This window comes from Gymnoscopelus microlampas (genome assembly GCF_963454915.1).
Source record: "Gymnoscopelus microlampas genome assembly, chromosome: 15".
Lineage (NCBI taxonomy): Eukaryota > Metazoa > Chordata > Actinopteri > Myctophiformes > Myctophidae > Gymnoscopelus > Gymnoscopelus microlampas.
Genome location: NC_139952.1, coordinates 9,824,920 through 9,852,100, shown reverse-complemented (window position 1 = coordinate 9,852,100; position 27,181 = coordinate 9,824,920). Strand labels below are relative to the sequence as shown.

Here is a 27,181-nt window from a genome sequence, read left to right as displayed (position 1 = left end):
AAATCCATGTCATTTTAGATTTTTGCAGTGGCTATTCAAAAATAGCAGATCTACAAGCTCACAGCGCGTCACTTTGTGCCGCGTTGCGAGCTTGTACGTCTGCTATTTTTGAACATTATTGTAATATCTTTAAAGTGTGAGAACTACTGATTTAGAAGGCATTTGTAGGATGGGCCTCAGGTCTTAATGGGTTAATGCTTAAACTTTATTTCTCTGTACTTTGTGGTCTAGTGTTAGTGTAACCATTGTCCTGGGAAAAGACCACAACACTGCTGTCCTGATAAAAATGACATAACACAACTCAGCAGTGATTCATGCTTACACCTATAGACGGGTTTCCTGTTTGTAAACATGAGAGGATATGACCGCGCAGAGGAGGGGGAAGCCTATAGAGGGCGCCATTACCCGCAGCAGCTCTGGTCAAATGTCCATTCATAAAATAAATGATCTTCACCGGGTTTAATGAAAGTAGATTAAATTATGCAGTTTGTAATACCTTGTTTACTCAATAAAAATGATTTGTCGGAAGTTGGATCTGTTTGTATATAATAGCAGCATTATGCCTATTATGCCTATAATAGCAGAATTATGGCTATCTAACTCCCGAACACAACAACAGAGTGAACGGCGCAACAATTTGTTTCCCCCGAGCATGCGCAGATTGCGTTTTCTGCTCTGTGATGACGTCGCGCGGAAATCCGTCTATAGTATCATATGGAGATAACATATTCTTTGAGTGATTCATGTATTATCTGATTGTATTCTTATGATTGTTTTTCACAACACATCATATAATGATGTGTTGTGAGATTGTAGATCTGCTATTTTCTTTTCTTTTTTTTCTTTGATAATTGTCACCTAAATGTACATGCTAAAAAAAGTGAAGCCAGGTTGAAAGTGGTTAAGTGTGTCTGTGGATTTTATGAATATTGAACCAATGAAAAGTATTAACAAGAGTTTGTGACTCAGTAATAACTATATTGGATCCATTGGAACACAGGTTCTTATTTCATTTCCTGAAAAGTAACATTTTTGGACATACAAGGTTTCCACCTGACAGTGATGATATAGCATACTTTCTCTTGTTCTCTCTGCTTTTTGCTTCTTTCATGGATATGCTGAAACTCTTTATATTAACCGAGTTCAACCTGGGTTCCCTATTTTGGTCATGTCATTATAGGTGAAAATGCTCCACAAACACACAACAACAAATATCTAAATTCAGAAATAGTGAAAATAACCAATCTACCAGCTCACAACATTGTGGGACACACAGCACTGTGACAAAGTATGATATGGGGCCTATGTGGTTATGAAATTAAATAATGAAATTAAATAATCTCTCTCTCATTGTATAATAATTCTTTATAATAGAATACAAAATTATATGTATGTCCTGTAAATTCAGTGCACCAAAAGTGACGAATAGTCAGGTCATAATTAATTCAAACACATTAATAATACCTCAATATCTTTATAAAAGGTAGCCAGCTTTTATATGTAGACAAATATTGGCAAAATGAACCCTAGTGTCCCTATTCAGGGGTGAAGATTTAGCAGAAATAGCAGATCTTTAAGCTCACACTGCGTCGCAGATTTAGTGTAGAGGGAAACACTAAAATACCTAGTATGGAGCCTTGGGGGTCTTCAGTCAACTAACTATGTAGGTTGACTGAGGGGTAGTGGATAAAAGAAAGTAAAAACATTAACCTGAGTTGTGAGATGTAGGGTAGACACTGAAGGAAGATCCTCACTTCACTCTCTTCATCTGACCAGCCTGTCAGCTCTACTGGTTTCTTTTCTGGTTGGAGTTTCAGCAGCTCTAGGAGGAGGGAGACCTTTCTCTCTGAGAGGTCTATGGACCAGACTGTAGGAGCTGACTGGTAAACTGCTTTTAATGCTGGAAGAACACTTCTGCCTGTTTGAGTCTCATAGTTCTTCACATAGGAGTATAGGTCCAGTAGAAGATCACTTTGATACTTCCTGTCGTCCCAATCATTACTCTCCTCAATAAAGGGGAATGTTTTGTAATTACACACAGAAGACAACTGTTCCAGAATCTTCTCTCCTGTTTCTTCTTCCCATTCTGCTGCTTCACAGAAGAGCTTCCCCAGGAACTTGGTTTGTCCTCCTGATGGACCTTGAACACTGCAACAGATCAAATGAAACCAACATGAAATGCTGATCTCTGATCATAAGCAGAACCAAAAAATGATGGACACTGGACAATGTATCCATCAGATTTGATGTGGAAAAGGTCGATGGAAAATGAAGGAAACAGAAAATGTACATTAGTAATACTTCTTAACCCATTAAAACCGGGAAATCCATGTCATTTTAGATTTTTGCAGTGGCTATTCAAAAATAGCAGATCTACAAGCTCACAGCGCGTCACTTTGTGCCGCGCTGCGAGCTTGTACGTCTGCTATTTTTTAACATTATTGTAATATCTTTAAAGTGTGAGAACTACTGATTTAGAAGGCATTTGTAGAATGGGCCTCAGGTCTTAATGGGTTAATGCTTAAACTTTATTTCTCTGATGTACTTTGTGGTCTAGTGTTAGTGTAACCATTGTCCTGGGAAAATACCACAACACTGCTGTCCTGATAAAAATGACATAACACAACTCAGCAGTGATTCATGCTTACACCTATAGACGGGTTTCCTGTTTGTAAACATGAGAGGATATGACCGCGCAGAGGAGGGGGAAGCCTATAGAGGGCGCCATTACCCGCAGCAGCTCTGGTCAAATGTCCATTCATATAATAAAAGAAATGATCTTCACCGGGTTTAATGAAAGTAGATTAAATTATGCAGTTTGTAATACCTTGTTTACTCAATAAAAATGATTTGTCGGAAGTTGGATCTGTTTGTATATAATAGCAGCATTATGCCTATTATGCCTATAATAGCAGAATTATGGCTATCTAACTCCCGAACACAACAACAGAGTGAACAGCGCAACAATTTGTTTCCCCCGAGCATGCGCAGATTGCGCATTCTGCTCTGTGATGACGTCGCGCGGAAATCCGTCTATAGTATCATATGGAGATAACATATTCTTTGAGTGATTCATGTATTATCTGATTGTATTCTTATGATTGTTTTTCACATGATGTGTTGTGAGATTGTAGATCTGCTATTTTCTTTTCTTTTTTTTCTTTGATAATTGTCACCTAAATGTACATGCTAAAAAAAGTGAAGCCAGGTTGAAAGTGGTTAAGTGTGTCTGTGGATTTTATGAATATTGAACCAATGAAAAGTATTAACAAGAGTTTGTGACTCAGTAATAACTATATTGGATCCATTGGAACACAGGTTCTTGTTTCATTTCCTGAAAAGTAACATTTTTGGACATACAAGGTTTCCACCTGACAGTGATGATATAGCATACTTTCTCTTGTTCTCTCTGCTTTTTGCTTCTTTCATGGATATGCTGAAACTCTTTATATTAACAGAGTTCAACCTGGGTTCCCTGTTTTGGTCATGTCATTATAGGTGAAAATGCTCCACAAACACACAACACTAAAATACCTAGTATGGAGCCTTGGGGGTCTTCAGTCAACTAACTATGTAGGTTGACTGAGGGGTAGTGGATAAAAGAAAGTAAAAACATTAACCTGAGTTGTGAGATGTAGGGTAGACACTGAAGGAAGATCCTCACTTCACTCTCTTCATCTGACCAGCCTGTCAGCTCTACTGGTTTCTTTTCTGGTTGGAGTTTCAGCAGCTCTAGGAGGAGGGAGACCTTTCTCTCTGAGAGGTCTATGAACCAGACTGCAGGAGCTGACTGGTAAACTGTTTTTAATGCTGGAAGAACACTTCTGCCTGTTTGAGTCTCATAGTTTTTCACATAGGAGTATAGGTCCAGTAGATGATCACTTTGATACTTCCTGTTTTTCCAGTGGTCATACAAGTCAATAAAGGGGAATGTTTTGTAATTACACACAGAAGACAACTGTTCCAGAATCTTCTCTCCTGTTTCTTCTTCCCGTTCTGCTGCTTCACAGAAGAGCTTCCCCAGCAACTTGGTTTGTCCTGATGGACCTTGAACACTGCAACAGATCAAATGAAACCAACATGAAATGCTGATCTCTGATCATAAACAGAACCAAAAAATGATGGACACTGGACAATGTATCCATCAGATGTGATGTGGAAAAAGTCAATGGAGAATGAAGGAATCAGAAAATGTATATTAATAGTACTTCTTAACCCATTAAAACCAGGAAAGCCATGTCATTTTAGATTTTTGCGGTGGCTATTCAAAAATAGTAGATCTACAAGCTCACAGCGCGACACTTTGTGCCGCGCTGTGAGCTTGTACGTCTGCTATTTTTGAACATTATTGTAATATCTTTAAAGTGTGAGAACTACTGATTTAGAAGGCATTGGTAGAATGGGCCTCAGGTCTTAATGGGTTAATGCTTAAACTTTATTTCTCTGTACTTTGTGGTCTAGTGTTAGTGTAACCATTGTCCTGGGAAAAGACCACAACACTGCTGTCCTGATAACAATGGCATAACACAACTCAGCAGTGATTCATGCTTACACCTATAGTATCATATGGAGATAACATATTCTTTGAGTGATTCATGTATTATCTGATTGTATTCTTATGATTGTTTGTATCATGCATAGAATGTTGCCACTGTCGGGCAGAAGCCTTGTATCTCCATGCATGTTTTTTGTTCTCATAAATTAATGCAGTATTTTACAGTTCATCGTAGTGTTGTAAAAAAAAAGTAGCTAAACTAATCTACAAGCTCACAACACATCATATAATGGTGTGTTGTGAGATTGTAGATCTGCTATTTTCTTTTCTTTTTTTTTCTTTGATAATTATCACCTAAATTTACATGCTAAAAAAAGTGAAGCCAGGTTGAAAGTGGTTAAGTGTGTCTGTGAGTTTTATAAATATTGAACCAATGAAAAGTATTAACAAGAGCTTGTGAATAAATAATAACTACATTGGATCCATTGGAACACAGGTTCTTTTTTCCATTTCCTGAAAAGTAACGGTTTTGGACATACAAGGTTTCCACCTACTGTAACAGTGATGACAAAGCATACTTTCTCTTGTTCTCTCTGCTTTTTGCTTCTTTCATGGATATGCTGCACAGCTCTTTGTATTAACCACATTCAACCTAGCTTACCTATGTTTTGGGCATGTCAATATAGGTGAACATTTTCCCAAAACACATAATGAAATAAATAAAATTAAAAAGGTAAAAATGAATAGTGAAAACAGCCAATCTACCAGCTCATAACATTATGTGACACATGACATGGTAATAAGACAAAGTATGATATGGGGCTCATGTGGTTAAGACATTAAATAATCTCTTTCTCTCATTTTATTATAATTCTTTATTGCGAACGCGGAAGGAGGCGCGCCGAACGCCTCCGCCCAAGTGGAGCTTACTATGAAAGTCTGCTCGGCTTGTGTGTGTGTGTGTCTGTGTCTGTGTGCAGTGCACTGCCTGGGTACGGCCGACAGAGGGCGCCAGAGTGCAGCTACAGTCAAAACACAAACACAAACACACACAGAGTCCGTAAATACACAATATTTTCGAGCTGCGTTCGCTTCCAGCGTTCGCGCGTCTTACTTGTAATAGAATACAACATTATATTTATCTCCTTTAAATTCAGTGACCAAAACTGACGAATAATCAGGTCATAATTAATTCAAGCACATTAATTGCACCTCATTATCTATAGAAAAGGTAGACAGATTTATATGTAGACAAACATTAAACAATATGAACCCTAGCGTCCCTATTCTGGGGGAGAATATTGGGCAGAAATAGACAATCTTTAAGTTCACACTGCATCACAGATTTGTAATAGAGGGAAACACTAAAATACCTAGTATGGAGCCTTGGGGGTCTTCAGTCAACTAACTATGTAGGTTGACTGAGGGGTAGTGGATAAAAGAAAGTAAAAACATTAACCCGAGTTGTGAGATGTAGGGTAGACACTGAAGGAAGATCCTCACTTCACTCTCTTCATCTGAACAGACCCACAGCTCTACTGGTTTCTTCTCTGGTTGGAGTTTCAGCAGCTCTAGGAGGAGGGAGACCTTTCTCTCTGAGAGGTCTATGAACCAGACTGCAGGAGCTGACTGGTAAACTGGTTTTAATGCTGGAAGAACACTTCTGCCTGTTTGAGTCTCATAGTTCTTCACATAGGAGCATAGGTCCAGTAGAAGATCACTTTGATACTTCCTGTCGTCCCATTCATTACTCTCCTCAATAAAGGGGAATGTTTTGTAATTACACACAGAAGACAACTGTTCCAGAATCTTCTCTCCTGTTTCTTCTTCCCATTCTGCTGCTTCACAGAAGAGCTTCCCCAGTAACTTGACTTCTCCTGATGGACCTTCAACACTGCAACAGATCAAATGAAACCAACATGAAATGCTGATCTCTGATCATAAACAGAACCAAAGAATGATGGACACTGGACAATGTATCCATCAGATTTGATGTGGAAAAGGTCGATGGAAAATGAAGGAAACAGAAAATGTACATTAGTAATACTTCTTAACCCATTAAAACCGGGAAATCCATGTCATTTTAGATTTTTGCAGTGGCTATTCAAAAATAGCAGATCTACAAGTTCACAGCGTGTCACTTTGTGCCGTGCTGCTAGCTTGTACGTCTGCTATTTTTGAACATTATTGTAATATCTTTAAAGTGTGAGAACTACTGATTTAGAAGGCATTTGTAGAATGGGCCTCAGGTCTTAATGGGTTAATGCTTAAACTTTATTTCTCTGTACTTTGTGGTCTAGTGTTAGTGTAACCATTGTACTGGGAAAAGACCACAACACTGCTGTCCTGATAAAAAAGGCATAACACAACTCAGCAGTGATTCATGCTTACACCTATAGTATCATATGGAAATAACATATTCTTTGAGTGATTCATGTATTATCTGATTGTATTCTTATGATTGCTTGTATCATGCATAGAATGTTGCCACTGTCTGGCAGAAGACTTGTATCTCCATGCATTTGTTTTTGTTTGTTCATAAATGAATGCCGTATTTTACAGTTCAGCGCAGTGTCATGAAAAAGTAGCAAACAAAATAGCCGGTCCACAAGCTCACAACACATAATGGTGTGTTGTGAGATTGTAGATCTGCCATTTTCTTTTTTCAATTTTCTTTTTTTTCTAATTGATGATAATTGTCACCTAATATTGACATGCCAAAAAAAGTGAAGCCAGGTTGAAAGTGGTTAAGTGTGTCTGTGAGTTTTATAAATATTGAACCAATGAAAAGTATTAACAAGAGCTTGTGAATAAATAATAACTACATTGGATCCATTGGAACACAGGTTCTTTTTTCCATTTCCTGAAAAGTAACGGTTTTGGACATATAAGGTTTCCACCTACTGTAACAGCGATAATCTGAGTTCCCAGAAGTTTTCGCCAGCTCTGGCGAGGAACTTCTGGGCCACAGCCCTGGTATTTGTGGGCGGGATGTACGTCACGCTCTGAATCTGAGCGGACACGCCTCTTACCGGTCTGAGAGCTGTGCAACTCGTCTAAAAAGTCCGACGAGAGGCAAACAGCAGTACACAACAATGGCGGCCGAAATTTCTCAAGGGGAAATTGCTTCCCGTCGATCCTATTTAGATGCATCACCCACTGCATGTGGATCCCGCCCCCTTTTCTTCATTGGCTGTTGATTTGAATCACAACGCAGTGGCCGCGCCCCTGCTGTCCAAGCTCCGACGCTAACCCTCCCAGACTATAACAGCGATGACAAAGCATACTTTCTCTTGTTTTCTCTGCTTTTTGCTTCTTTCATGGATATGCTGCACAGCTCTTTGTATTAACCACGTTCAACCTAGCTTCCCTATTTTGGGCATGTCATTATAGGTGAACATTTTCCAAAAACAAATAATGAAATAAATCAAATTAAAAAAGTAAAAATAAATAGTGAAAACAGCTAATCTACCAGCTCATAACATTATGTGACACATGACATGGTAATAAGACAAAGTATGATATGGGGCTCATGTGGTTAAAACATTAAATAATCTCTTTCTCTCATTGTATTATAATTCTTTATAATAGAATACAACATTATATTTATCTCCTTTAAATTCAGTGCACCAAAACTGACGAATAATCAGGTCATAATTAATTCAAGCACATTAATCGCACCTCATTATCTATAGAAAAGGTAGACAGATTTATATGTAGACAAACATTAAACCATATGAACCCTTGTGTCCCTATTCTGGGGGAGAACATTGGGCAGAAATAGACGATCTTTAAGTTCACACTGCATCGCAGATTTGGAATAGAGGGAAACACTAAAATACCTAGTATGGAGCCTTAGGGGTCTTCAGTCAACTAACTATGTAGGTTGACTGAGGGGTAGTGGATAAAAGAAAGTAAAAACATTAACCTGAGTTGTGAGATGTAGGGTAGACACTGAAGGAAGATCCTCACTTCACTCTCTTCATATGAACAGCCTGTCAGCTCTACTGGTTTCTTCTCTGGTTGGAGTTTCAGCAGCTCTAGGAGGAGGGAGACCTTTCTCTCTGAGAGGTCTATGGACCAGACTGCAGGAGCTGACTGGTAAACTGGTTTTAATGCTGGAAGAACACTTCTGCCTGTTTGAGTCTCATAGTTCTTCACATAGGAGTATAGGTCCAGTAGTAGATCACATTGCCACTTCCTGTAGTGCCAGTGGTCAGCCCAGCTAATAAAGGGGAATATTTTGTAATTACACACAGAAGACAACTGTTCCAGAATCTTCTGTCCTGTTTCTTCTTCCCGTTCTGCTGCTTCACAGAAGAGCTTCCCCAGGGACTTGGTTTGTCCTCCTGATGGATCTTGAACACTGCAACAGATCAAATGAAACCAACATGAAATGCTGATCTCTGATCATAAACAGAACCAAAAAATGATGGACACTGGACAATGTATCCATCAGATTTGATGTGGAAAAGGTCAATGGAAAATGAAGGAATCAGAAAATGTACATTACTAATACTTCTTAACCCATTAAAACCGGGAAAGCCATGTCATTTTAGATTAGATGTTGTGGCTATTCAAAAATAGCAGATCTACAAGCTCACAGCGCGTCACTTTGTGCCGCGCTGCGAGCTTGTACGTCTGCTATTTTTGGACATTATTGTAATATCTTTAAAGTGTGAGAACTACTGATTTAGAAGGCATTCGTAGAATGGGCCTCAGGTCTTAATGGGTTAATGCTTAAACTTTATTTCTCTGTACTTTGTGGTCTAGTGTTAGTGTAACCATTGTCCTGGGAAAAGACCACAACACTGCTGTCCTGATAACAATGGCATAACACAACTCAGCAGTGATTCATGCTTACACCTATAGTATCATATGGAGATCATATTATCTTTTTATTCTTATGATTGTTTGTATCATGCATAGAATGTTGCCACTGTCGGGCAGAAGACTTGTATCTCCATGCATTTGTTTTTGTTTGTTCATAAATGAATATCGTATTTTACAGTTCAGCGCAGTGTCATGAAAAAAGTTCATGTCTGAACGTGTGTCTGTGGGTTTTATAAATGTGGAACCAATGAAAAGTATTAACAAGAGCTTGTGAATAAATAATAACTATATTGGATCCATTGGACCACAGGTTCTTTTTTCCATTTCCTGAAAAGTAACGGTTTTGGACATACAAGGTTTCCACCTACTGTAACAGTGATGACAAAGCATACTTTCTCTTGTTCTCTCTGCGTTTTGCTTCTTTCATGGATATGCTGCACAGCTCTTTATATTAACCACGTTCAACCTAGCTTCCCTATTTTGGGCATGTCAATATAGGTGAACATTTTCCCAAAACACATAATAAAATAAATAAAATTACTGTAGGTAAAAACAAATAGTGAAAACAGCCAATCTACCAGCTCATAACATTATGTGACACATGACATGGTAATAAGACAAAGTATGATATGGGGCTCAGGTGGTTAAGACATTAATCTCTTTCTCTCCTTTTATTATAATTCTTTATAATAGAATACAACATTATATTTATCTCCTTTAAATTCAGTGCACCAAAACTGACGAATAATCATATCATAATTAATTCAAGCACATTAATCGCACCTCATTATCTATAGAAAAAGTAGACAGATTTATATGTAGTATAGACAAACATTAAACAATATGAACCCTAGTGTCCTTATTATAGGGCAAACATTGGGCAGAAATAGCTGATCGTTGAGCTCAAACTGCATCACAGATTTGGTATACAGGGAAACACTAAAGGACCTAGTATAGAGCCTTGGGGGTCCTCTGTCAACTAATTGGTAGGGTTTAAGTAGATAAAAGAAAGTAAAAACATTAACCTGAGTTGTGAGATGTAGGGTAGACACTGGAGGAAGATCCTAACTTCACTCTCTTCATCTGACCAGCCTGTCAGCTCTACAGGTTTCTTTTTAGGTTGGAGTTTCAGCAGCTCTAGGAGGATGGAGACCTTTCTCTCTGAGAGGTCAATGGACCAGACCTGGTAAACTGTTTGTAAGGCTGGAAGAACTCTCTTGTGTGTTTGAGTCTCATAGTCTTTGAAATGGGAGTACAGGTCTAGAAGGAAGTCCCATTTGTGATGCCAATATTCAGAAAGTGAAAGCACTTCCTCTATTGTTTGTGTGTCTAAGCTCTTGTGGAGAGCTGCTTGCACACACAGATTCATCAGAAATCTGTGCCCTGTCTGATTCTGAGAAATAAACCTGTAGATTATGAAAAAATTATGAGTAGCATACACAATTGTCAAAATATCTCTCAAAGCACTTTTCAAGAGATCATCATTAAAAGGTAGGGTAAGTGATACATTCTGGTTAAAACATAAAGGGTTTTCTTAAAAGGTTAAAGTATTATATTCCCATAGTAATCATTGCTATAGAGTTCAGTAACAGGGGTCTCTCCGTCCATCCAGCTCTTTAATAAACAGAAAATACATTTCAGGTGGGTTGCAAATTTCAGCGAATAAAGAGAGTAACCATTTATCAGCTTGAGTTTTAAGTTCCAATTTTGTCAGCTCATTTCTTTGTGTCATCACTTCCAGTTTCACTTGTTTATCCTGTATTCTGTGTGAGTTCTCTCTTCTGATTGGATGAAATTGGTATCCCAACCTAAAAATGCTTTTTCTGTTTACTTAATAGCCGAAGAGACAGGGAACTCCTGTTACTCAACAAAATACTCTACAGAAATGTTGTTTTTTTGTGAGTTACAGTCAACTTAATATAGGATAACCTTATTCAATATACTGTAAAACATAAATCCAGTTACCTGAGCTTTGAGATGTAGGGTAGACACTGAAGGAAGATCCTCACTTCACTCTCTTCATTTGACCAGCCTGTCAGCTCTACTGGTTTCTTCTCTGGTTGGAGTTTCAGCAGCTCTAGGAGGAGGGAGACCTTTCTCTCTGAGAGGTCTATGGACCAGACTGCACAAGGTGACTGGTAACCTGAACGTAATGCTAGAAGAACACTCTTGTGTGTTTGTGTCTCATAGTCTTTGAAATGGGAGTACAAGTCTAGAAGGAAGTCCCATTTGTGATGCCAATATTCAGACAGTGAAAACACTTCCTCTATTGTTTGCGTGTTTAACCTCTGATTGAGAGCTGCTTGCACACAGACATTCATCAGAAATCTGTGTCCTGTTTGATTCTGAGAAGTAAACCTGTATAAGAGAAATCAACATTAAAAACTTTATCCAAGAACCTAAAATATACAGTGTTTCTGAAAGCCCAATCTGGGAACCCATCGCCAATCGAAAAGGAAAAACAGCGCCCTCTGCTGTTTTTGACTATCTCAGTTGGCTCTGGGAGGAAGAAGACGTAGCACCCGTACGCAAGGAAACCGGGGTTTTGGTCTGCCTTGAGCTTTTCACTTCCGGTGGTGCGACTATGTTTTCATTCCCACTAACAATATTTCTACACGGAACACTAACACCACTTCTCCCAGAGAACATGGATCGTTTTGGTTATAAGACCACTTGTTTCTATGATGAAAGAGCAAGTTAAAATGTGAATATCTTTCCGTGGTTTTGTCTGCTCCGAGGACGCTATTGTTAAATGAGTTTCGGTTTGTTTCGAGTGGGGAAGGATCGGCGGACACGTAAATCCCGCCCACTACATTTGATTGGGTAAAGCGCGGCCTGCTTCCTGATCTGAAGGCACGCCCACTTGTAGGCCAGTGCGTACGCGATATGACGAACCCCCCCGATAGATTCAAACGCAGAGCAGAATCTGTTCTTGAGAGATTACTGAAAGCCAAATGGTAATAAGGTCTACTGTATGCAATACTGTGTCTACAGTACATACTGTATATCGGGTACTGTACATTCTATGCACGACTCCTTGGAAAGTCAGAACACACAAGGGACAAAGATGCAAAGTCCATAATAATAGTAAAAAGATAATTTGCACTTCACAAAAAAAGAGATAGATAAGAACTAAAGGACGATAACGTTTTGTGGAAGGGGAAAGAATAATAAGAAATGGAACAGAGATGGTCTGGTGTTTTTAACAGAGCAGGATTTGCATCAGATGCATTTATGTTTTAAACATGATTTATACTGCATCGTACAACAGTGTTGTGCATAAAATAAGGATCTACAAGCTCACGTGTCGCCCTAGAGCAGCGCATTGCTATAGGTTCAGTGCGTGACACTGGTGTACAACGAAGTATAAATTGACATAGCCAGCAGTGGAGGAAGGGGTAGGACAGCTCATTGCCTGTAGAGAGAGGCAGCCACAGACATGTGTCCGGAGAGAGGCCCACAGCGCATGGGGTCCATCTATACAGCACTAGCCAGTACCAAGTCCCACATTCACGTTGGCTCTGATTATAGTATTAACATTGTTGTAAATGTTGCCGTATTATAAGTGATGAATTTGCACAAATCAATTAAATTATGCACAATTAATCCTGCGCCGAATTTTAGAACAATAATAGGTGAACATTTATATATATATATATATATATATATATATATATATATATACTAGTATTGCTCTTACACTGGAAGGTTTAAATCCTCTCAATGAGCTAGCAAATCTTTCCTATTTGTGAAAGCCAGCTCTGTCAATACCTATAACTACTGTGCTTATTGTCTCCGCCAGGAGACTATGTTTTCACTTTCCGTCCCCCACCCTCGGCCAAGCTAACATTGGTCAAGCCTCACGTGAAACGTGACAATACGTTGAAAGAGTGTGCTCTGATTGGCTAGTGAGGCGCATGACGTATAGCGGCCTATAAATAGATGTGTCACTTTGAAAGAGTCTGTGTCTCTTTCAAAGTGAGGTAAGACAGGAATAATCACGAAATGGCTGAGAAATGGCGGAGCAATACATTATGTAGACACACTGGTGTCATCACAATACGTAATATAAATAGCTTAGAAAGGATTAATCAATATTTGCTGGCGGAGACTTGTGCTCCGAGGAGCACATTTTCTAGTTTAACTTGTTTTACTATGTATATATGTATATATGTCTTTGTGAATTACATACAACTTTTAATGTAGTAAGCATATTCCATATAATATAATCCCAGTTACCTGATCTTTGAGATGTAGGGTAGACACTGAAGGAAGATCCTCACTTCACTCTCTTCATCTGACCAGCCTGTCAGCTCTACTGTTTTTTTCTCTGGTTGGAGCTTCAGCACCTCTAGGAAGAGGGAGGACTTTCTCTCTGAGAGGTCTATGGACCAGACTGCAGGAGCTGACTGGTAAACTGGTTGTAATGCTAGAAGAACACTCTTGTGTGTTTGAGTCTCATAGTCTTTGAAATGGGAGTACAGGTCAAGAAGGAAGTCCCATTTGTGATGCCAATATTCAGACAGATAAAACACTTCCTCTATTGTTTGTGTGTTTAACCTCTCATTGAGAGCTGCTTGCACACACAGATTCATCAGAAATCTTTGTCCCGTTTGATTCTGAGAAGCAAATCTGTAGATTATGAAAAATAAGCAGAATCAACTCAATTAAAAACTTGATTTATAAACCTATACACTATAAGAGAAAAAGGTAATGTGTAGCTCAACATACTACAATTACATTTTATAGATTTGATTAAATCAGAATTCTAAATGACTCTTTTATACATAGGTCAAGATAGAAAGATACATTATTGTGATTATAGTATTAGCTAAGATAACTTGAATGACCTATTTAGACCTGAGGCCGATTCTAAAAACGCCTTCTAAATCCTGACCTAAGTTTTCTGAAAAACTTCAAATATTTATTAAAAAAAATCACACCCAGTGTGAAGTGGGCGGTGTGTGGTCATCACAACATGACTAAAAAAAAGGATAAATTACTTTTTTTTAAGTCCATACTGCTATTCATAGGGCTGCACATGTCTCATGTGTTTCGCTAGCCAATCACAGTCCTGAATTTGCAAAGTCAGCCAATCACATTACAGTTAGTGGTGATGACACTAGCTGTAATGTGATTGGCTGACTTTGCTAAAGTATCGATTTTGCATTAACAATGGAAGGGTTAGGGGTGTAGACTGCGTTGTAGACTATTGGCCAATCACGGTGCAGGATTGGTCAGTGTCCAAAACTCACTTATAGGGGGCGGTTACACCGCCCCAATAACAAAGGTATGTTGCTATATACTGTACAAAGCAACTGGTTGTTGCTGATGGGGGAAAACCATCCCTCATTCAACTGCCCATATCTATGGAATGGACGATTGCGGCTGCACAATTTTTTTCTCTGAGTGTACGAGACCCCCCTACAACTTTTACAGCGATCGGCGAGTGCTGTGAAGAATAATACGATTTTTCAAAGGTGAGTGAAAACATTCAAAAATCGCTGGCGCTGGTGGCTATAGACTATGTTTTTTTCTGGCACTGAATGAGTTAATAAAATCATACATATATGAACATTCATGTTAATTTCCTCAAACTAACCTAAAAGAATCCCTGTCCTCAAACTACAAGTATACATATAGTTCAACTCTTTGAACACCCTGATAGCAGAATCCTCTGAATCCGCCCCCACCTCTCCTTTCTCTGTAAATATACCGATGATTCTACTGAGTCTTATTCCTATATGTTTTGTATTGTATTTGTATTTGTATTGTATATATTATATGTATTACTGATGAATTGAGAACAATGGACTCGAATGGAAACAAGCCTCCTGGGGCGTCGTTTTAGCACAAACTTGTATTGTACTACCTGTACTGTTAATAATCATGTTAATACAATATTCAATCAATCAATCAATCAAATTATTCCAATACATCGGAACTTTGTGGGAACTAATTCTTTAAATATAGTCAATTATTGAAGTTTAAATGTAATGAGTTAAACTGATTCAATATACAAAGTTACCTGAGCGTTGAAATGTAGGGTAGACACTGAAGGAAAGTCTTCACTTCACTCTCTTCATCAGACCAGCCTCTCAACTCAACTAGTTTCTTCTCTGGTTGGAGTTTCAAGCATTCTAGGAAGACAGAGGCCTTTCTCTCTGATAGGTCTATGGACCAGACTGTAGGAGCTGGGGGGTAAAGTGGCTTCAGAATTGGAAGAACGTGTTTATATTCTTTACTGCTGATATGTAGGTAAAGATCAAGCAGGATGTCATATCTCATAATGTAAACAGAGAACAATGACAGAAGTGTATTCACTGAACTCTGAAAGACTTCCCTCTTATTAATTGCTGCCTCTCGGCACAAATCTAGTAAGAGCTTCTTTTCTTCCCCCTCCAGTAATCCAGGGAATTGTTCCTGAACCGGTGAGTCTGCAACTCTGGATGCGTTTCTGAAACTTAATTGCAGTATTCAAACAAACATGGGTCACACAACACATTTGTGGAAGTTTATAACATATGGCTATAATGAAATGGACATTCATTCATGATTTTCTTCTTAGGAACATGAACATTCAAAGGTCAATAATTCAAGCAGCAAATGGGAAGTTATACAATTTGAATCTCCCAAACCCTTTTTCAGGGACTTGGACAATTGTTATGATTGACACTATGATTATTATTATTATGAATACTATTGTAAATATATTAACCAAATTAATGTATTGTATGCACGCACGCACGCGCACACGCAAACACACACACACACACACACACACACACACACACACACACACACACACACACACACACACACACACACACACACACACACACACACACACACACACACACACACACACACACACACTTATGTATTTTGTATACTTGTCCAAAGGAACTGAAAATAAAGACAAACTGAACTGAATCCTATAACAAAATAATAAAGTATCAACATTACACTAAATCACACACCTGAGTGTGCCGATATGAGGCAGAGACTCCAACAGGGTCCATCTCAGATCTTGACAGGCAGTGGTGTTCTTTTCCCATAGGAGGCAGAGGTGAACCCCCAAAGGACTGTTCTGCATGACCTTTACTGCTCTTTCAAATACTTGTCTTTTACCACAACTGACTGGGAGGTGCAACTCATTTCCACCAAGGCTAAGTAAGCCGCTGTAGTCCATCTCCTTCTCACTGAGAAGTAAAGCCTTCCAGAGCTGGCTTTTCAAGGTGTCACACCTGGAAGAAAAGGTTTTCCTGAAGTGAGACCTTTCCCTCCATATACAGGCAATTCAAATAAAAATGTTTACATATAAAAAAACTTTACATATTTGCTACTTCACTGTTAATGTTGTACCAGGGTTCCGTACCAGTTGATAGAATTGATAGATTTAAAAGCTTAGCATCTAAATCCTATTGACGTAACATCATGAACCATCTAATACAGATATATTCAAAATGTGGTCGATTAAAAACAAAACAAAAAACGAACTAATGTGCAGTATGAGTGCTATGGTAACAACCTAATTAAATAAACTATAGAATATAGAGTGAAAATCAGAATACATGCTCACCCATCTAATTGGACATTTTCCAGACAGCGAAGTATTAATCTCAGTCCTTGTTCTGATACAGTGTCCTTAAGTTTAAGCTTTAGTTTTCTCTGTTGGGACTGACTCATTACATACGACACAGCACAGTAATGGTGAGGATCAAGATTGTCTTTGCTCAAATCAAGGCAATAATCCAGTTTCTCCAGAAAGTAAAGACAGGCCTCAGTGGACTGAGATTCATACAAGCATTGGCATAAGAACATTATGTTGTTGTCATCAGTGTCATCCTGATCTTCATTTGGTAGGAATGTGCTTATCACTTTTTTGGTGAAAGTCTTAGATATGTCCTTCAACTGCTGATCTGGAACCAGACAGTTTAAATTTTTATGATTTTTCTTGCTACTCAAACCACACAAGAAAGGGATCACAAATTTCATGTGCTTCATCTCTTCAGTGCAGCACTGTTGCAGAAGATCAGTTATTTTGTCAGGATTCTTCAAAAACCACAACGCTGCGAAAAACTCCTGTAAAGTGTAGTGGAGAAATGCAGAATTGGTTTCCAATTCTGTAGGTTGAACTTTGACATGAAGTGTGTTCAGGAAGGTTGAATAAACACAACTTTCTTCACAAGACAGTGTTGTTAAGTTGATAGATTTCTCTTGAGTTGCCTGAAAAGCAGCCTGTGTCAAAGCAAATATCGATTCACTGTTGTCTCTGATATACTTGTTGATGTTTAGACAATCTTTTGTTTTGCCACTGTGCTGTTGAATGCATCCGCGAAGAGTGTGGATGTAAATTTCCGTTACTGTGCATTGTTCTTGAGGTTCCATAGAGTTTGTAAAAGAAAAGCAGGCAACCACCATCAATGCATATACAGGGACATGGCAAAGACTGACCAGCTCTATGTTGTTCAAAATGCTGCTCAACTGTTCAGCGCTCAACCTCTTAGCTAAGTAATCATTGATGGAATTGGTGCTGAATCCTTTCACCTCCACTCTGAAAGAAGCCCAGTCTGATAGGAATTCTTTGGATTCAACCTCTGGTCTACATGTGATCACAATCTTTGCCTCAGGAAGCAGGTCCCCATCAACAAGTCTCTTGATCACTGAGACAGAGGGGAGATCTGTGAGCCCATCAAAAATTATAGAAACATTTTCAGAATTCCTCTTTATGTCCTTCAAAACATCTTCTTTTGCTTCATCTGGTTCACTAAATGTATTGAAGAGAAGATCCTCCAAACTCATGGGATTTGTGATGCAGGACATTTCTCTCATATCAAAATAGAACATGTAATCTAGGTCCTTGTTGTCACTTCCTCCCCAGATTTTCAGCATTTGATGTGCAACTGTTGTCTTTCCAATTCCAGTCTTACCAACCAGGAGAATTGTGTTCTCATGCGTTCTGAGTACGTCGTCTACAGATAGTTTCAGTTTATCCTCAGGAATGTAGGTCTTCATTTTTTTAGGGCGGGTTTTCTTGCATTTTTTGTTCTTGATTTTTATTATTTTATATGGTGTAGTTTCATTTCCTTGTGAGTCCAATACCAGTGGAGTGAAAGACAGATCTAAATGCTTATCCTTTCGTAAAAAATGCTTGCCTTGTTTCCACACATCTTCTGATAGTTTAAGAGCTTTTTTCTTTAACTTTGCCTGGTATTTGTGGCATGGTGTTGAACCTAAAATGAAAATAATAGCAAGTGGATAAATCATCTGTGAACTGAGGAAAATACCTATGGCAGTATTGTTGAATTATGGTTTCATGTTTGAATGCTCTCACAACTCTTGTGTGTTCATAATACAAAACATAATCAGCATATCAGTGTTCAGTAGTGTATTTGCCATTTCTCCCTTTGCATACCTTTAAGATAGTTTATATCCCCTTCCACATCATCTCTGAAAGAAAAGCAGGTGATCCAAGGGTGTAGGTCGTTATTTAAGGTCCTCTTCCTAGTTATGAAAATTGTATTTAGTAATTCATAGCAGGCTTTCTCGCCTTTGTTTGTGACCCTGTCCAGTATTGTTCTTGTTTTATTAAAGTCAGTAGTCTCTGTCTGTATGTCACTGACTTCCTCCTTAGAGAACACTCCTCGCTGATGCAGATAATCCACAATATCGGAATGGTTCTGTAGTCCCTCATTCACCAGGCGGCATCTGGCATTCTGGATGTATTCCACAGCTGACTGACTTGTACTCGCCATGTCAATTTATACTTGTTGCAGCCTATACTAACTCCAGTCCATAGGCTAGAAATGTTTTAATTGGCAATTGGGTAAATAGTGATGATTCAATGCTTTTGTCCATTCATATTTTCTTCATCAGTTGTCAAAACTGAAATGTAAAAATATTGACAAAATACTGTAGTGCACAAGGGATCATCTGCCATACAGCATCTAAACATTTCTGCCACCCTTAGTACAGTAGATACATTCTTCACATAATGATAATATCACACATCAGACATACAACATCAGTTACAATAAGCAATGTTTAAATCTGCTAAATGAAACTAAGTCAAACTAACCTGTCTGTCTCCAAGGTGGCTGTGTCCAGCTAGCCGGCTCTCTAATTGGGAGAGGTCATTCTGCTGGGACTGTGAAGCCACAATGTCCTCAGGTCCTTCACAACTATACCACCTCCCTCAGCTCCACAAGATCTCTAACTAAATAATCTAAAGCAAAAGAGAGGTTAATGAATACTGAGTTTTAGTGATTGTTTTTGTACAATACAAACATTTGACACTTCACTGTAAATGGCAACCTGACTCTGCCAGATGGGGGCGGTATTAAGTAAGCTGTGAAACAAATGTGTGTGAAGCAAGCTTCTTGGATCTGGCAGAGCCAGGTTATGTAATGGTACATGGTGGATACATTAATCTGGTCAGAACAGTAAAAAGAAAAAAAAAGAAACACCTAAAACAACCATTAGAGCACTGGAATCAAATGCTGAAAAGAAAAATGGAGAATAATGATTTTCAAAAACTCTGGGGAGGGGGAGGCCTTCTGGGTTTTATCAAATCAATTCAATCTTTTTGCAATACAATTCAATACAGTTCTGATAAGAATTCATTGTCGTCTTGTCTTTCCACCAAATAATAGAAATATCAATAGACAATGACTCATCGTTAAGCAGCAATAAACGGGTTCAAGGCATGAGGCAAAAAGCGATATGGAACAATAGCACAATAAGACATAAAAACAGAATGGATTGAACTTCAGACAAAGCAGCCCATGCAACTAACAAATGAGCATTCTCAATAGCTGAGCAGAAAGCTGAGGGATGGTGGCTAGCAATCCAGGGTTAAGGACCTCACTCATGGACACCTCAACCCATGGCCATAGACAGGAATCGAACGTTCAACCTTCGGACTCACATGCTGTCACACTAGTGATTGAGCTAAGGCTTCATCCAGCCTGACGGTGTCTGTTGAAGATCATAGACTCTTGCCTTCTGCCATGAACCGAGCCCCTGTTTCACTAAAACTAAGATCAGTGGTTCACAAAGCATTTATCAATAGAGAAATGTGATGTCTCCTCTGTACCAAAACTAGTGAAAGTAGCCGATCTACAAGCTCACAAAGCGTTGCTGTCCAAAAAGTGGTGAGCTTGTAGATCGGCTATTTTCACAAGGAAAAAGGGTATACATTGAAAATAACTACTCTCAAAAAGGCATTTCATGTTATCTTTAAAAATTCCATATGCATTAATTAACACTAGTCCATACCCGGTCGACGCATCCGTGGGGGGATATGCGCACATGATCTGGCAACCCAGGAGGCAGTTCGTCCCATAGCTCGCGGGGACATTCTACAGCTGGGCAGACCCGTAACCATGGCAATATTTACACAAAAACGCTAAAAAACAGCAGAGATTTGGTGAAATCGAAAAACAGGCTTCGCTGTTCCGTGCATGGTAATGGTCAATGGCTGTGTGCAAATTCAGATCAATTGCTCCAGCCATTGAGGAGCCGCGGCCCATCAATAGAGGGTGCAAGTGCGCCGCACCACCTCTCCTAAACCTAGATCTTCCTTGAGTAAACTTTAAAGTCTTAAAAATAGACTTTAAAATATATTCTATATATAGAGCACTATTACTGAGATAAGAGAAAACACATACATTTAAAATTTTAGAAAAATACTAAACGTGTGAAAAAACGTGTGATTTAATACAATATTATAGATATATGTTAATTTTTCAGGAAATTACAAAAACAAGTTAGGAGGTTTTGTTCATCATTCGTTTTTTAAGTCTGACGTCATTTTTCAGTCCGACGTCACGTCCGGGTCCAAAAGGCACCAGCGCCGTCCACTCTTCATTGTAAACAAACATGTTGGAACCCGTAAATCTTTTTACAACCTCCTTTTTCAGTGATGAACCATTGAGGGTTAATAAGGGTCTTAATGCTAATATCATAGACAGTAAAAAGTAGGCTAAATATTTATATTTATATTCATTTATTATTATTATTAACATTACAATATTTATTTTTGTATTTATATATATATATATATATATAATAACGATTTCCTCTTCTCTTTGTCGTTGCCAGGAAAGCGGTAGAATGACACTTTAGTCGTTATTTTAGTCTCAGATCTGTTAAAACAGCGAGGGGGACAGCACTGCGCATATTGGGAAAATACACACTTGGACCCGGAAGTTATTCTGGCAGGGCGCAACGTCACGGCTTAACAACCGGCCAGTTCCAAATTGCAGCCACCTGTAAGCAGCCGCGGCCCATCAATAGAGGGTGCAAGTGCGCCGCACCTCCTCTCCTAAACCTAGATCTTCCTTGAATAAATATGACTTTAAAATATATTCTATATATATTTTAAATTATCAAACCAACAATGTATATATAGACAGATAGACAGACAGACAGACAGAGAGAGATCTCAACCGATTTACTTTGGTTTGTATGATACAGGATTAAGAATGCTGGCTTTCATACTGAAATGCTTGCATAGATTGTAAACATAATATAGTATAGCCTAACTTATAAAACAAAACAACTTTTTGTCTGTTATTGCAGTGAATGGATATCAGATATTGGATATTTTAGAATAATCCTTTGAAAATTGCAGATCTACAAGCTCACAATGCGTCGCATTGCAACACATTGTAAGCTTGTAGAAATGGCCGAAAGCGCATATTCAGAGCCAGATTTTGCAAGAGAAATAACCAGGTCGTTGAAAACAAGCCCAAAAGAAGCAACTGGGCTACAGCTATTTGAAAATAGCCGATCTACAAGCTCACAACAAGCTTGTAAATCTGCTATTTAAAAAAAAGAAGAAGTGAAAACAAATTGTGAAAAAGAAAATAAACATTTTAACAACACAAATCTTGTATTTTTTGAGACACATACGGGTATTTCGGGGCTTGGCCGAATCCGCCATTCCTTCACCAAGTGAAACAGCACAGCTTTCACCATTGGAATTGCATTAAAGAACGCACACATTATTACATTTAATGGGTTTATTTCGTCATAGCGCAACATATGGTGAAGTATTGTACGTGCAGGTCTTTGCAACAACCACCGATCTTGTGGAAAAATGAAAACGGGACCGCCAAATATTCTAAACTTTCAGCGATTCTGCCATTAGGGGGGAGGTCTGCGGACAAATACATATTATTAATCTGGGGGTCCTTGCCATGAAAATGTTCAAGAACCACTGGTTTAACATCATTAGCAAACAAGCCCAAATAAGCAAATGCACTTTACAAACAAGCCCAAAAAAACGCAACCGGGAACGACCAATATTTACAAGCAACTTTACAGAAAAACAAGCCCAAAGTCGCTTATAAAAACACTACCAACATGGCAACACTGCCTGGTTTTCATCATTTTGGCCTCAGAAGAGCATAGTAGCATACATGCAACAGCATACACTTAATATCTCAAGATGTAAGGATTTGCAGAATGCTAGACTAGTGATGTTTTATGATGTAATCAACAGAAGCTTGCACAATGCCCAAAAAGGTGTTGAGGCTTTTCAGGACGCACAAATATATATTTACAAAGGTGAAACAAGTGGCATAGTGAAAAAGTGCACACACACACACACACACACACACACACACACACACACACACACACACACACACACACACACACACACACACACACACACACACACACACACACACACACACACACACACACACACACACACACACACACACACACACACACACACACACACAATATGAATATATTACCGTAACTGACTATTTATATTAATTTGAATCCAATAGCACAGTTTTAGTTTTTGTCGATTGGCTACATAGATGAGGCCCTGTCTAGCTTCACAGGGCAGCATAGGAGTAACAATGTCTATTATCCACTTTCAACTGAGGCCATTTGTTCTAAAATGCATAGATCAGTGGTTCTCACACTTTTTCATGTCAAGGACCCCAAATTAATATGTATTTGGCCACCGACCCCATCTGAAAAATACTTTTGTGCTAAGGACCCCCATACAATATTTGTGTTGTTAAAATGTTTCAATTTTTTCCCCACATTTCTTTCAATATTTTACACACTGCATCTACAGTTGACATAGAAAGCAGAACATTCTATCTGTTCAGACTCAGAGTACGTTTGTACAGAGACGTGCAGACATGGTGGATACAGAGAGGCAGGTGTTCTTTACAAGGCAGGGTTGTGGTCATGTTGAAGGTTTCATATCTGTCACATTTCTATTTTAGTCAACTGTCATTTCAGGAGTGCAAAGACTGAATAAGTAAATTAATAAATGAACATGTGATTCAATAACTTGTAAATGTACTATTAATTGGTGAGATTCATAACTGACCAAAAATATGTTTTTCTGTAACTGTCAAAAAAGGGACTTTTGAGAATTACATTTTCATCAGTGGAAAAACACTCAAAAGAAGAAATGGTATCGGGAGTGTCAGAGCTCCACTGATCTCAGATCTTATAATGCTTATGGAAACTTTGTTTCAGAATGTGTCACAGATAATCATGCTGATGAAAGAAATACACCACCCTTCTACCCTAACTTATAACAATACAGATAAGGATAATGAAATAACGCTAATGAGGGCATCCGTGTTGATAGACAGAAACAAAGTCTGGTGTAAAATACTATACTAAAGGACTAAAGAAACACCCTAAAGAAAACTTCACCCCATCCAAATTCCCCTGTGTTGTTAAGTAACGTGATTTACAGTAAACTGCAGAGGGTAGACTCACTGGGATCAAGTCTCTTTGCATGTTGCTGATCCGTTCTGGGTCTAGAGCGGATACGGAAATGGTACGTCTATGTATGTGTGTTTGTAAAGTACCGGATATGGAAAGCAGTCTCTATATCGCATCACACTGGTTAATTCACAATGAAACCAGGCTTTCCGCAGGCTGCAGGAAGCCTGGTGACATACAGTAGGCTACCACATGTCACTTATAGCATTAGATATTTAACATTCTTTCAGAATGCTGTTATGTTCTGTTCTGTCTTCTACTTTAGAGGTGAAATCTTAACCACCACGGAGAGAGAGAGAGAGAGAGAGAGAGAGAGAGAGAGAGAGAGAGAGAGAGAGAGAGAGAGAGAGAGAGAGAGAGATTTTTCTCGCATAGACACTTGTAGATTTCTGTACTTAATCTAATCAATAACAAAGAATCTTCTCTTATGGGTTCTAGGACCAGAACTTTAGGGGCGTTCACTGGTGTTCCTATTTTTGGCATGTACAATATTCAAACATTTCATTTAAATGGCAAAAAAAACAGATCTACAAGCTCACAACGCGTCACATTGTGGCATGTTGTGAGCTTGTTGATCGGCAGTTTTTCGGACACCACTGGCACGGTCCTGGAGTGTGATTTTATTATAAATAACCAATTAATATGTGATATTTTCAATAGACATGTGCTCCTGAACTTGAGCTTATTAAGACTAACAATGTTTTCATTTGTTCACCAGATTATAAGTAACATGTGGTGATATGACCAGGGCAGGAATTTCATGGAGGCCATGAAGGTCATGGTCCATCAGGTTGGCCTTCTGCCCCTCAAAACGTGACCTGCCCTGCATGAGGCCAGTGGCCTTGATTGATGCCCCGCCCACACTGCCCAAGCTGACTTTACTGTTTTCTCCTCTGCTTCTTTCCTGTCAATGTGGGTTTTTTTATCTTGTTTTTCACTGACTTTCTGTTTCTGCTTCTGTCATATAGGCCCCATCCCCATCTTCAAAAGAGTCCATTGACTTGTGGTTCTCAAGGACCCCCAAATTGATAAGTAGCCTACATGTATTTGGCGGACCCCCATCTGAAAACTATTTTGTGCCAGGGACCTCCAGGAGCAAGGATTTGAGTTAAAAATGTTCGCTTTAAAAATATACATAATTCAAAGATTTGCACAAATTTTCAAGATCTTTCAAAAATAGCAGATCTACAAGCTCATAGAGTGGGACGAAGTGACGCGCTATGAGCTTGTATATCTGCTACTTTTGAATAGCCAAAGTATAAAATATGGATAAAGTAGTTAAAATGATTGTGACGCTGTATTAATTAATTTTGCTGGGGACCTCTTGGTACCCCTCCAAGGACCCCAAGGGGGGTCCCCAGACCCCCCTTTGAGAACCAATGAATTAGTCCACTGCTGAGACTGTATGAACTTTGACTCTAGGAACTAGTTTCTACAAATATTGACGATTTGTAAATACCAATACATTATTTTGTGAAATAAACAGCATTATGTTATACATTAATTTCACTCATAGTTATACTATGTATTGAAAAATATATGAATTCATTTCCATTCATTATTTATGTGGAATTGAAATTATTTGATTTATTTGATGGCCTTCCTGCTGGCATTTGTCCTTCGTGCCCTCATAAAATGTACAACACCAAAGGCAAGTAGCCTTGCCCCTAAAATGACAAAATTCCAGGCCTGATATGACAATAAAATGCTCACACTGCATGTACAGTTGACATAGAAACCAGAACATTCTCTCTGTTCAGAGTATGTTAGTGTAGAGGAATACAGGTTGAGTCACCTAAACATTGTGGGCACCTCAATGTTAAAATTGGCTATTTTTCCCAAAACGTATGTATGCAAATAAATGAATAAATGCATGCATGCTTTGGAAGTATCAATGATTTGAACATGCACGGTGCATCATTATCAGACCTATACCCTTCAACTTCTTGTTTAAGACCAAAATGATTGGCTATCCAGATGTGTGTGTAGCAACTGTAGAAATATTAGGTCTTAAATGTCATTAAAAATGATTATAATGATCTACATCTTCATTATTATTCTTAGTATTATTCTTATTCTTTTGTATTTGGCCCCCCATTAATTATTATAATATCAAATAGGCTATTAAATAAATAAATAAATAAATAATGGTGTCCAGAGTTCTCATGTGCCCACTATTCCAGTTACTGTATAGAGCAGTGGTTCTCAAAGTGGGGACCCTCAGGGGTCCTTGAAGGGGTTCCAGGGGGTCCCCAGAAAAATGTGCTAATATCATTTCCGGAGTGGAAAATGTAATTTCATGCAATCATTTAAGGAACTTCAAGTGAACGTATTGACCAAAAATAAGTTCTGTAAATGAAAAATACATACTGTAATGATAAAAAAAGACATAAGAAAAAAGAAAAGAAAAAGACCTATCGGGAGTGTCAATTGATGTCAGATCTTATAATGCTTTATAGAAACTTTGTTTCAGAATGTGTCACAAATTGGCATGATGACAAAAGAACCATCCTCCTACCCTAACGTATAATTATACAGATATGGATAATGATAATGATGATGATAATGGGGGTACTCGTGTTGATAGACTAAGATCAGTCAATTGTTCTCACATCTTATGTCTTTTGGGGAAAAATGGTTGAATCCTCAACAGTTTGGCTGATCAACATGCTGCTAAAATACACCACCCTCCCATAACTTTGTACTGATAGGGATGATAATGATTTGTACCATAGTGTAAAATATACCACCCTAGACTATTTAGTATAGGAGGACTTTGTTTCTGTGTGATATAGTACTAGCTGTAGTATACAACCCTCGTAGACGTATTTATGATTCTGACGTTTTCAATCTACGAGAGTTGTAGGGTTCACCCCCCATGGAGACCTGGACTTTCTGCACTATGCCCCGCAAACAGTGGTGAGCTGTGGATTTTTGAACTAAGGGTGCTGTATTTTATGACGTCACGTGCGCGCGCAGGCATGTGCACATAGCCACTCAGCTCAGTGCTAGTTGAAATACTGTATTCAACATGTGATTATTAATGTATTTATATTTCTTATTATTTTGTTGCATTGT

At 38.6% G+C, this 27,181-nt stretch overlaps 2 protein-coding genes across 2 annotated transcripts in view; both read right to left on the bottom strand.

The window, feature by feature from the left end:
- LOC311061639 (uncharacterized protein) overlaps positions 1–27,181 on the bottom strand; it is a gene marked incomplete at its 5' end in the record, with an annotated part of 278,554 nt that overhangs the window by 76,872 nt on the left and 174,501 nt on the right. Inside the window, 3 exons of the mRNA XM_084080330.1 lie at positions 8,424–8,861; positions 10,354–10,734; positions 11,294–11,686. Of these exons, the coding sequence (XP_083936456.1) occupies positions 8,424–8,861; positions 10,354–10,734; positions 11,294–11,686 (1,212 nt within the window). The remainder of the gene's footprint in view (positions 1–8,423; positions 8,862–10,353; positions 10,735–11,293; positions 11,687–27,181) is intronic.
- The window catches only part of LOC311061186 (uncharacterized protein), a gene marked incomplete at its 3' end in the record, with an annotated part of 85,217 nt that overhangs the window by 55,754 nt on the left and 2,282 nt on the right, over positions 1–27,181 (bottom strand). The window lies entirely within an intron of this gene.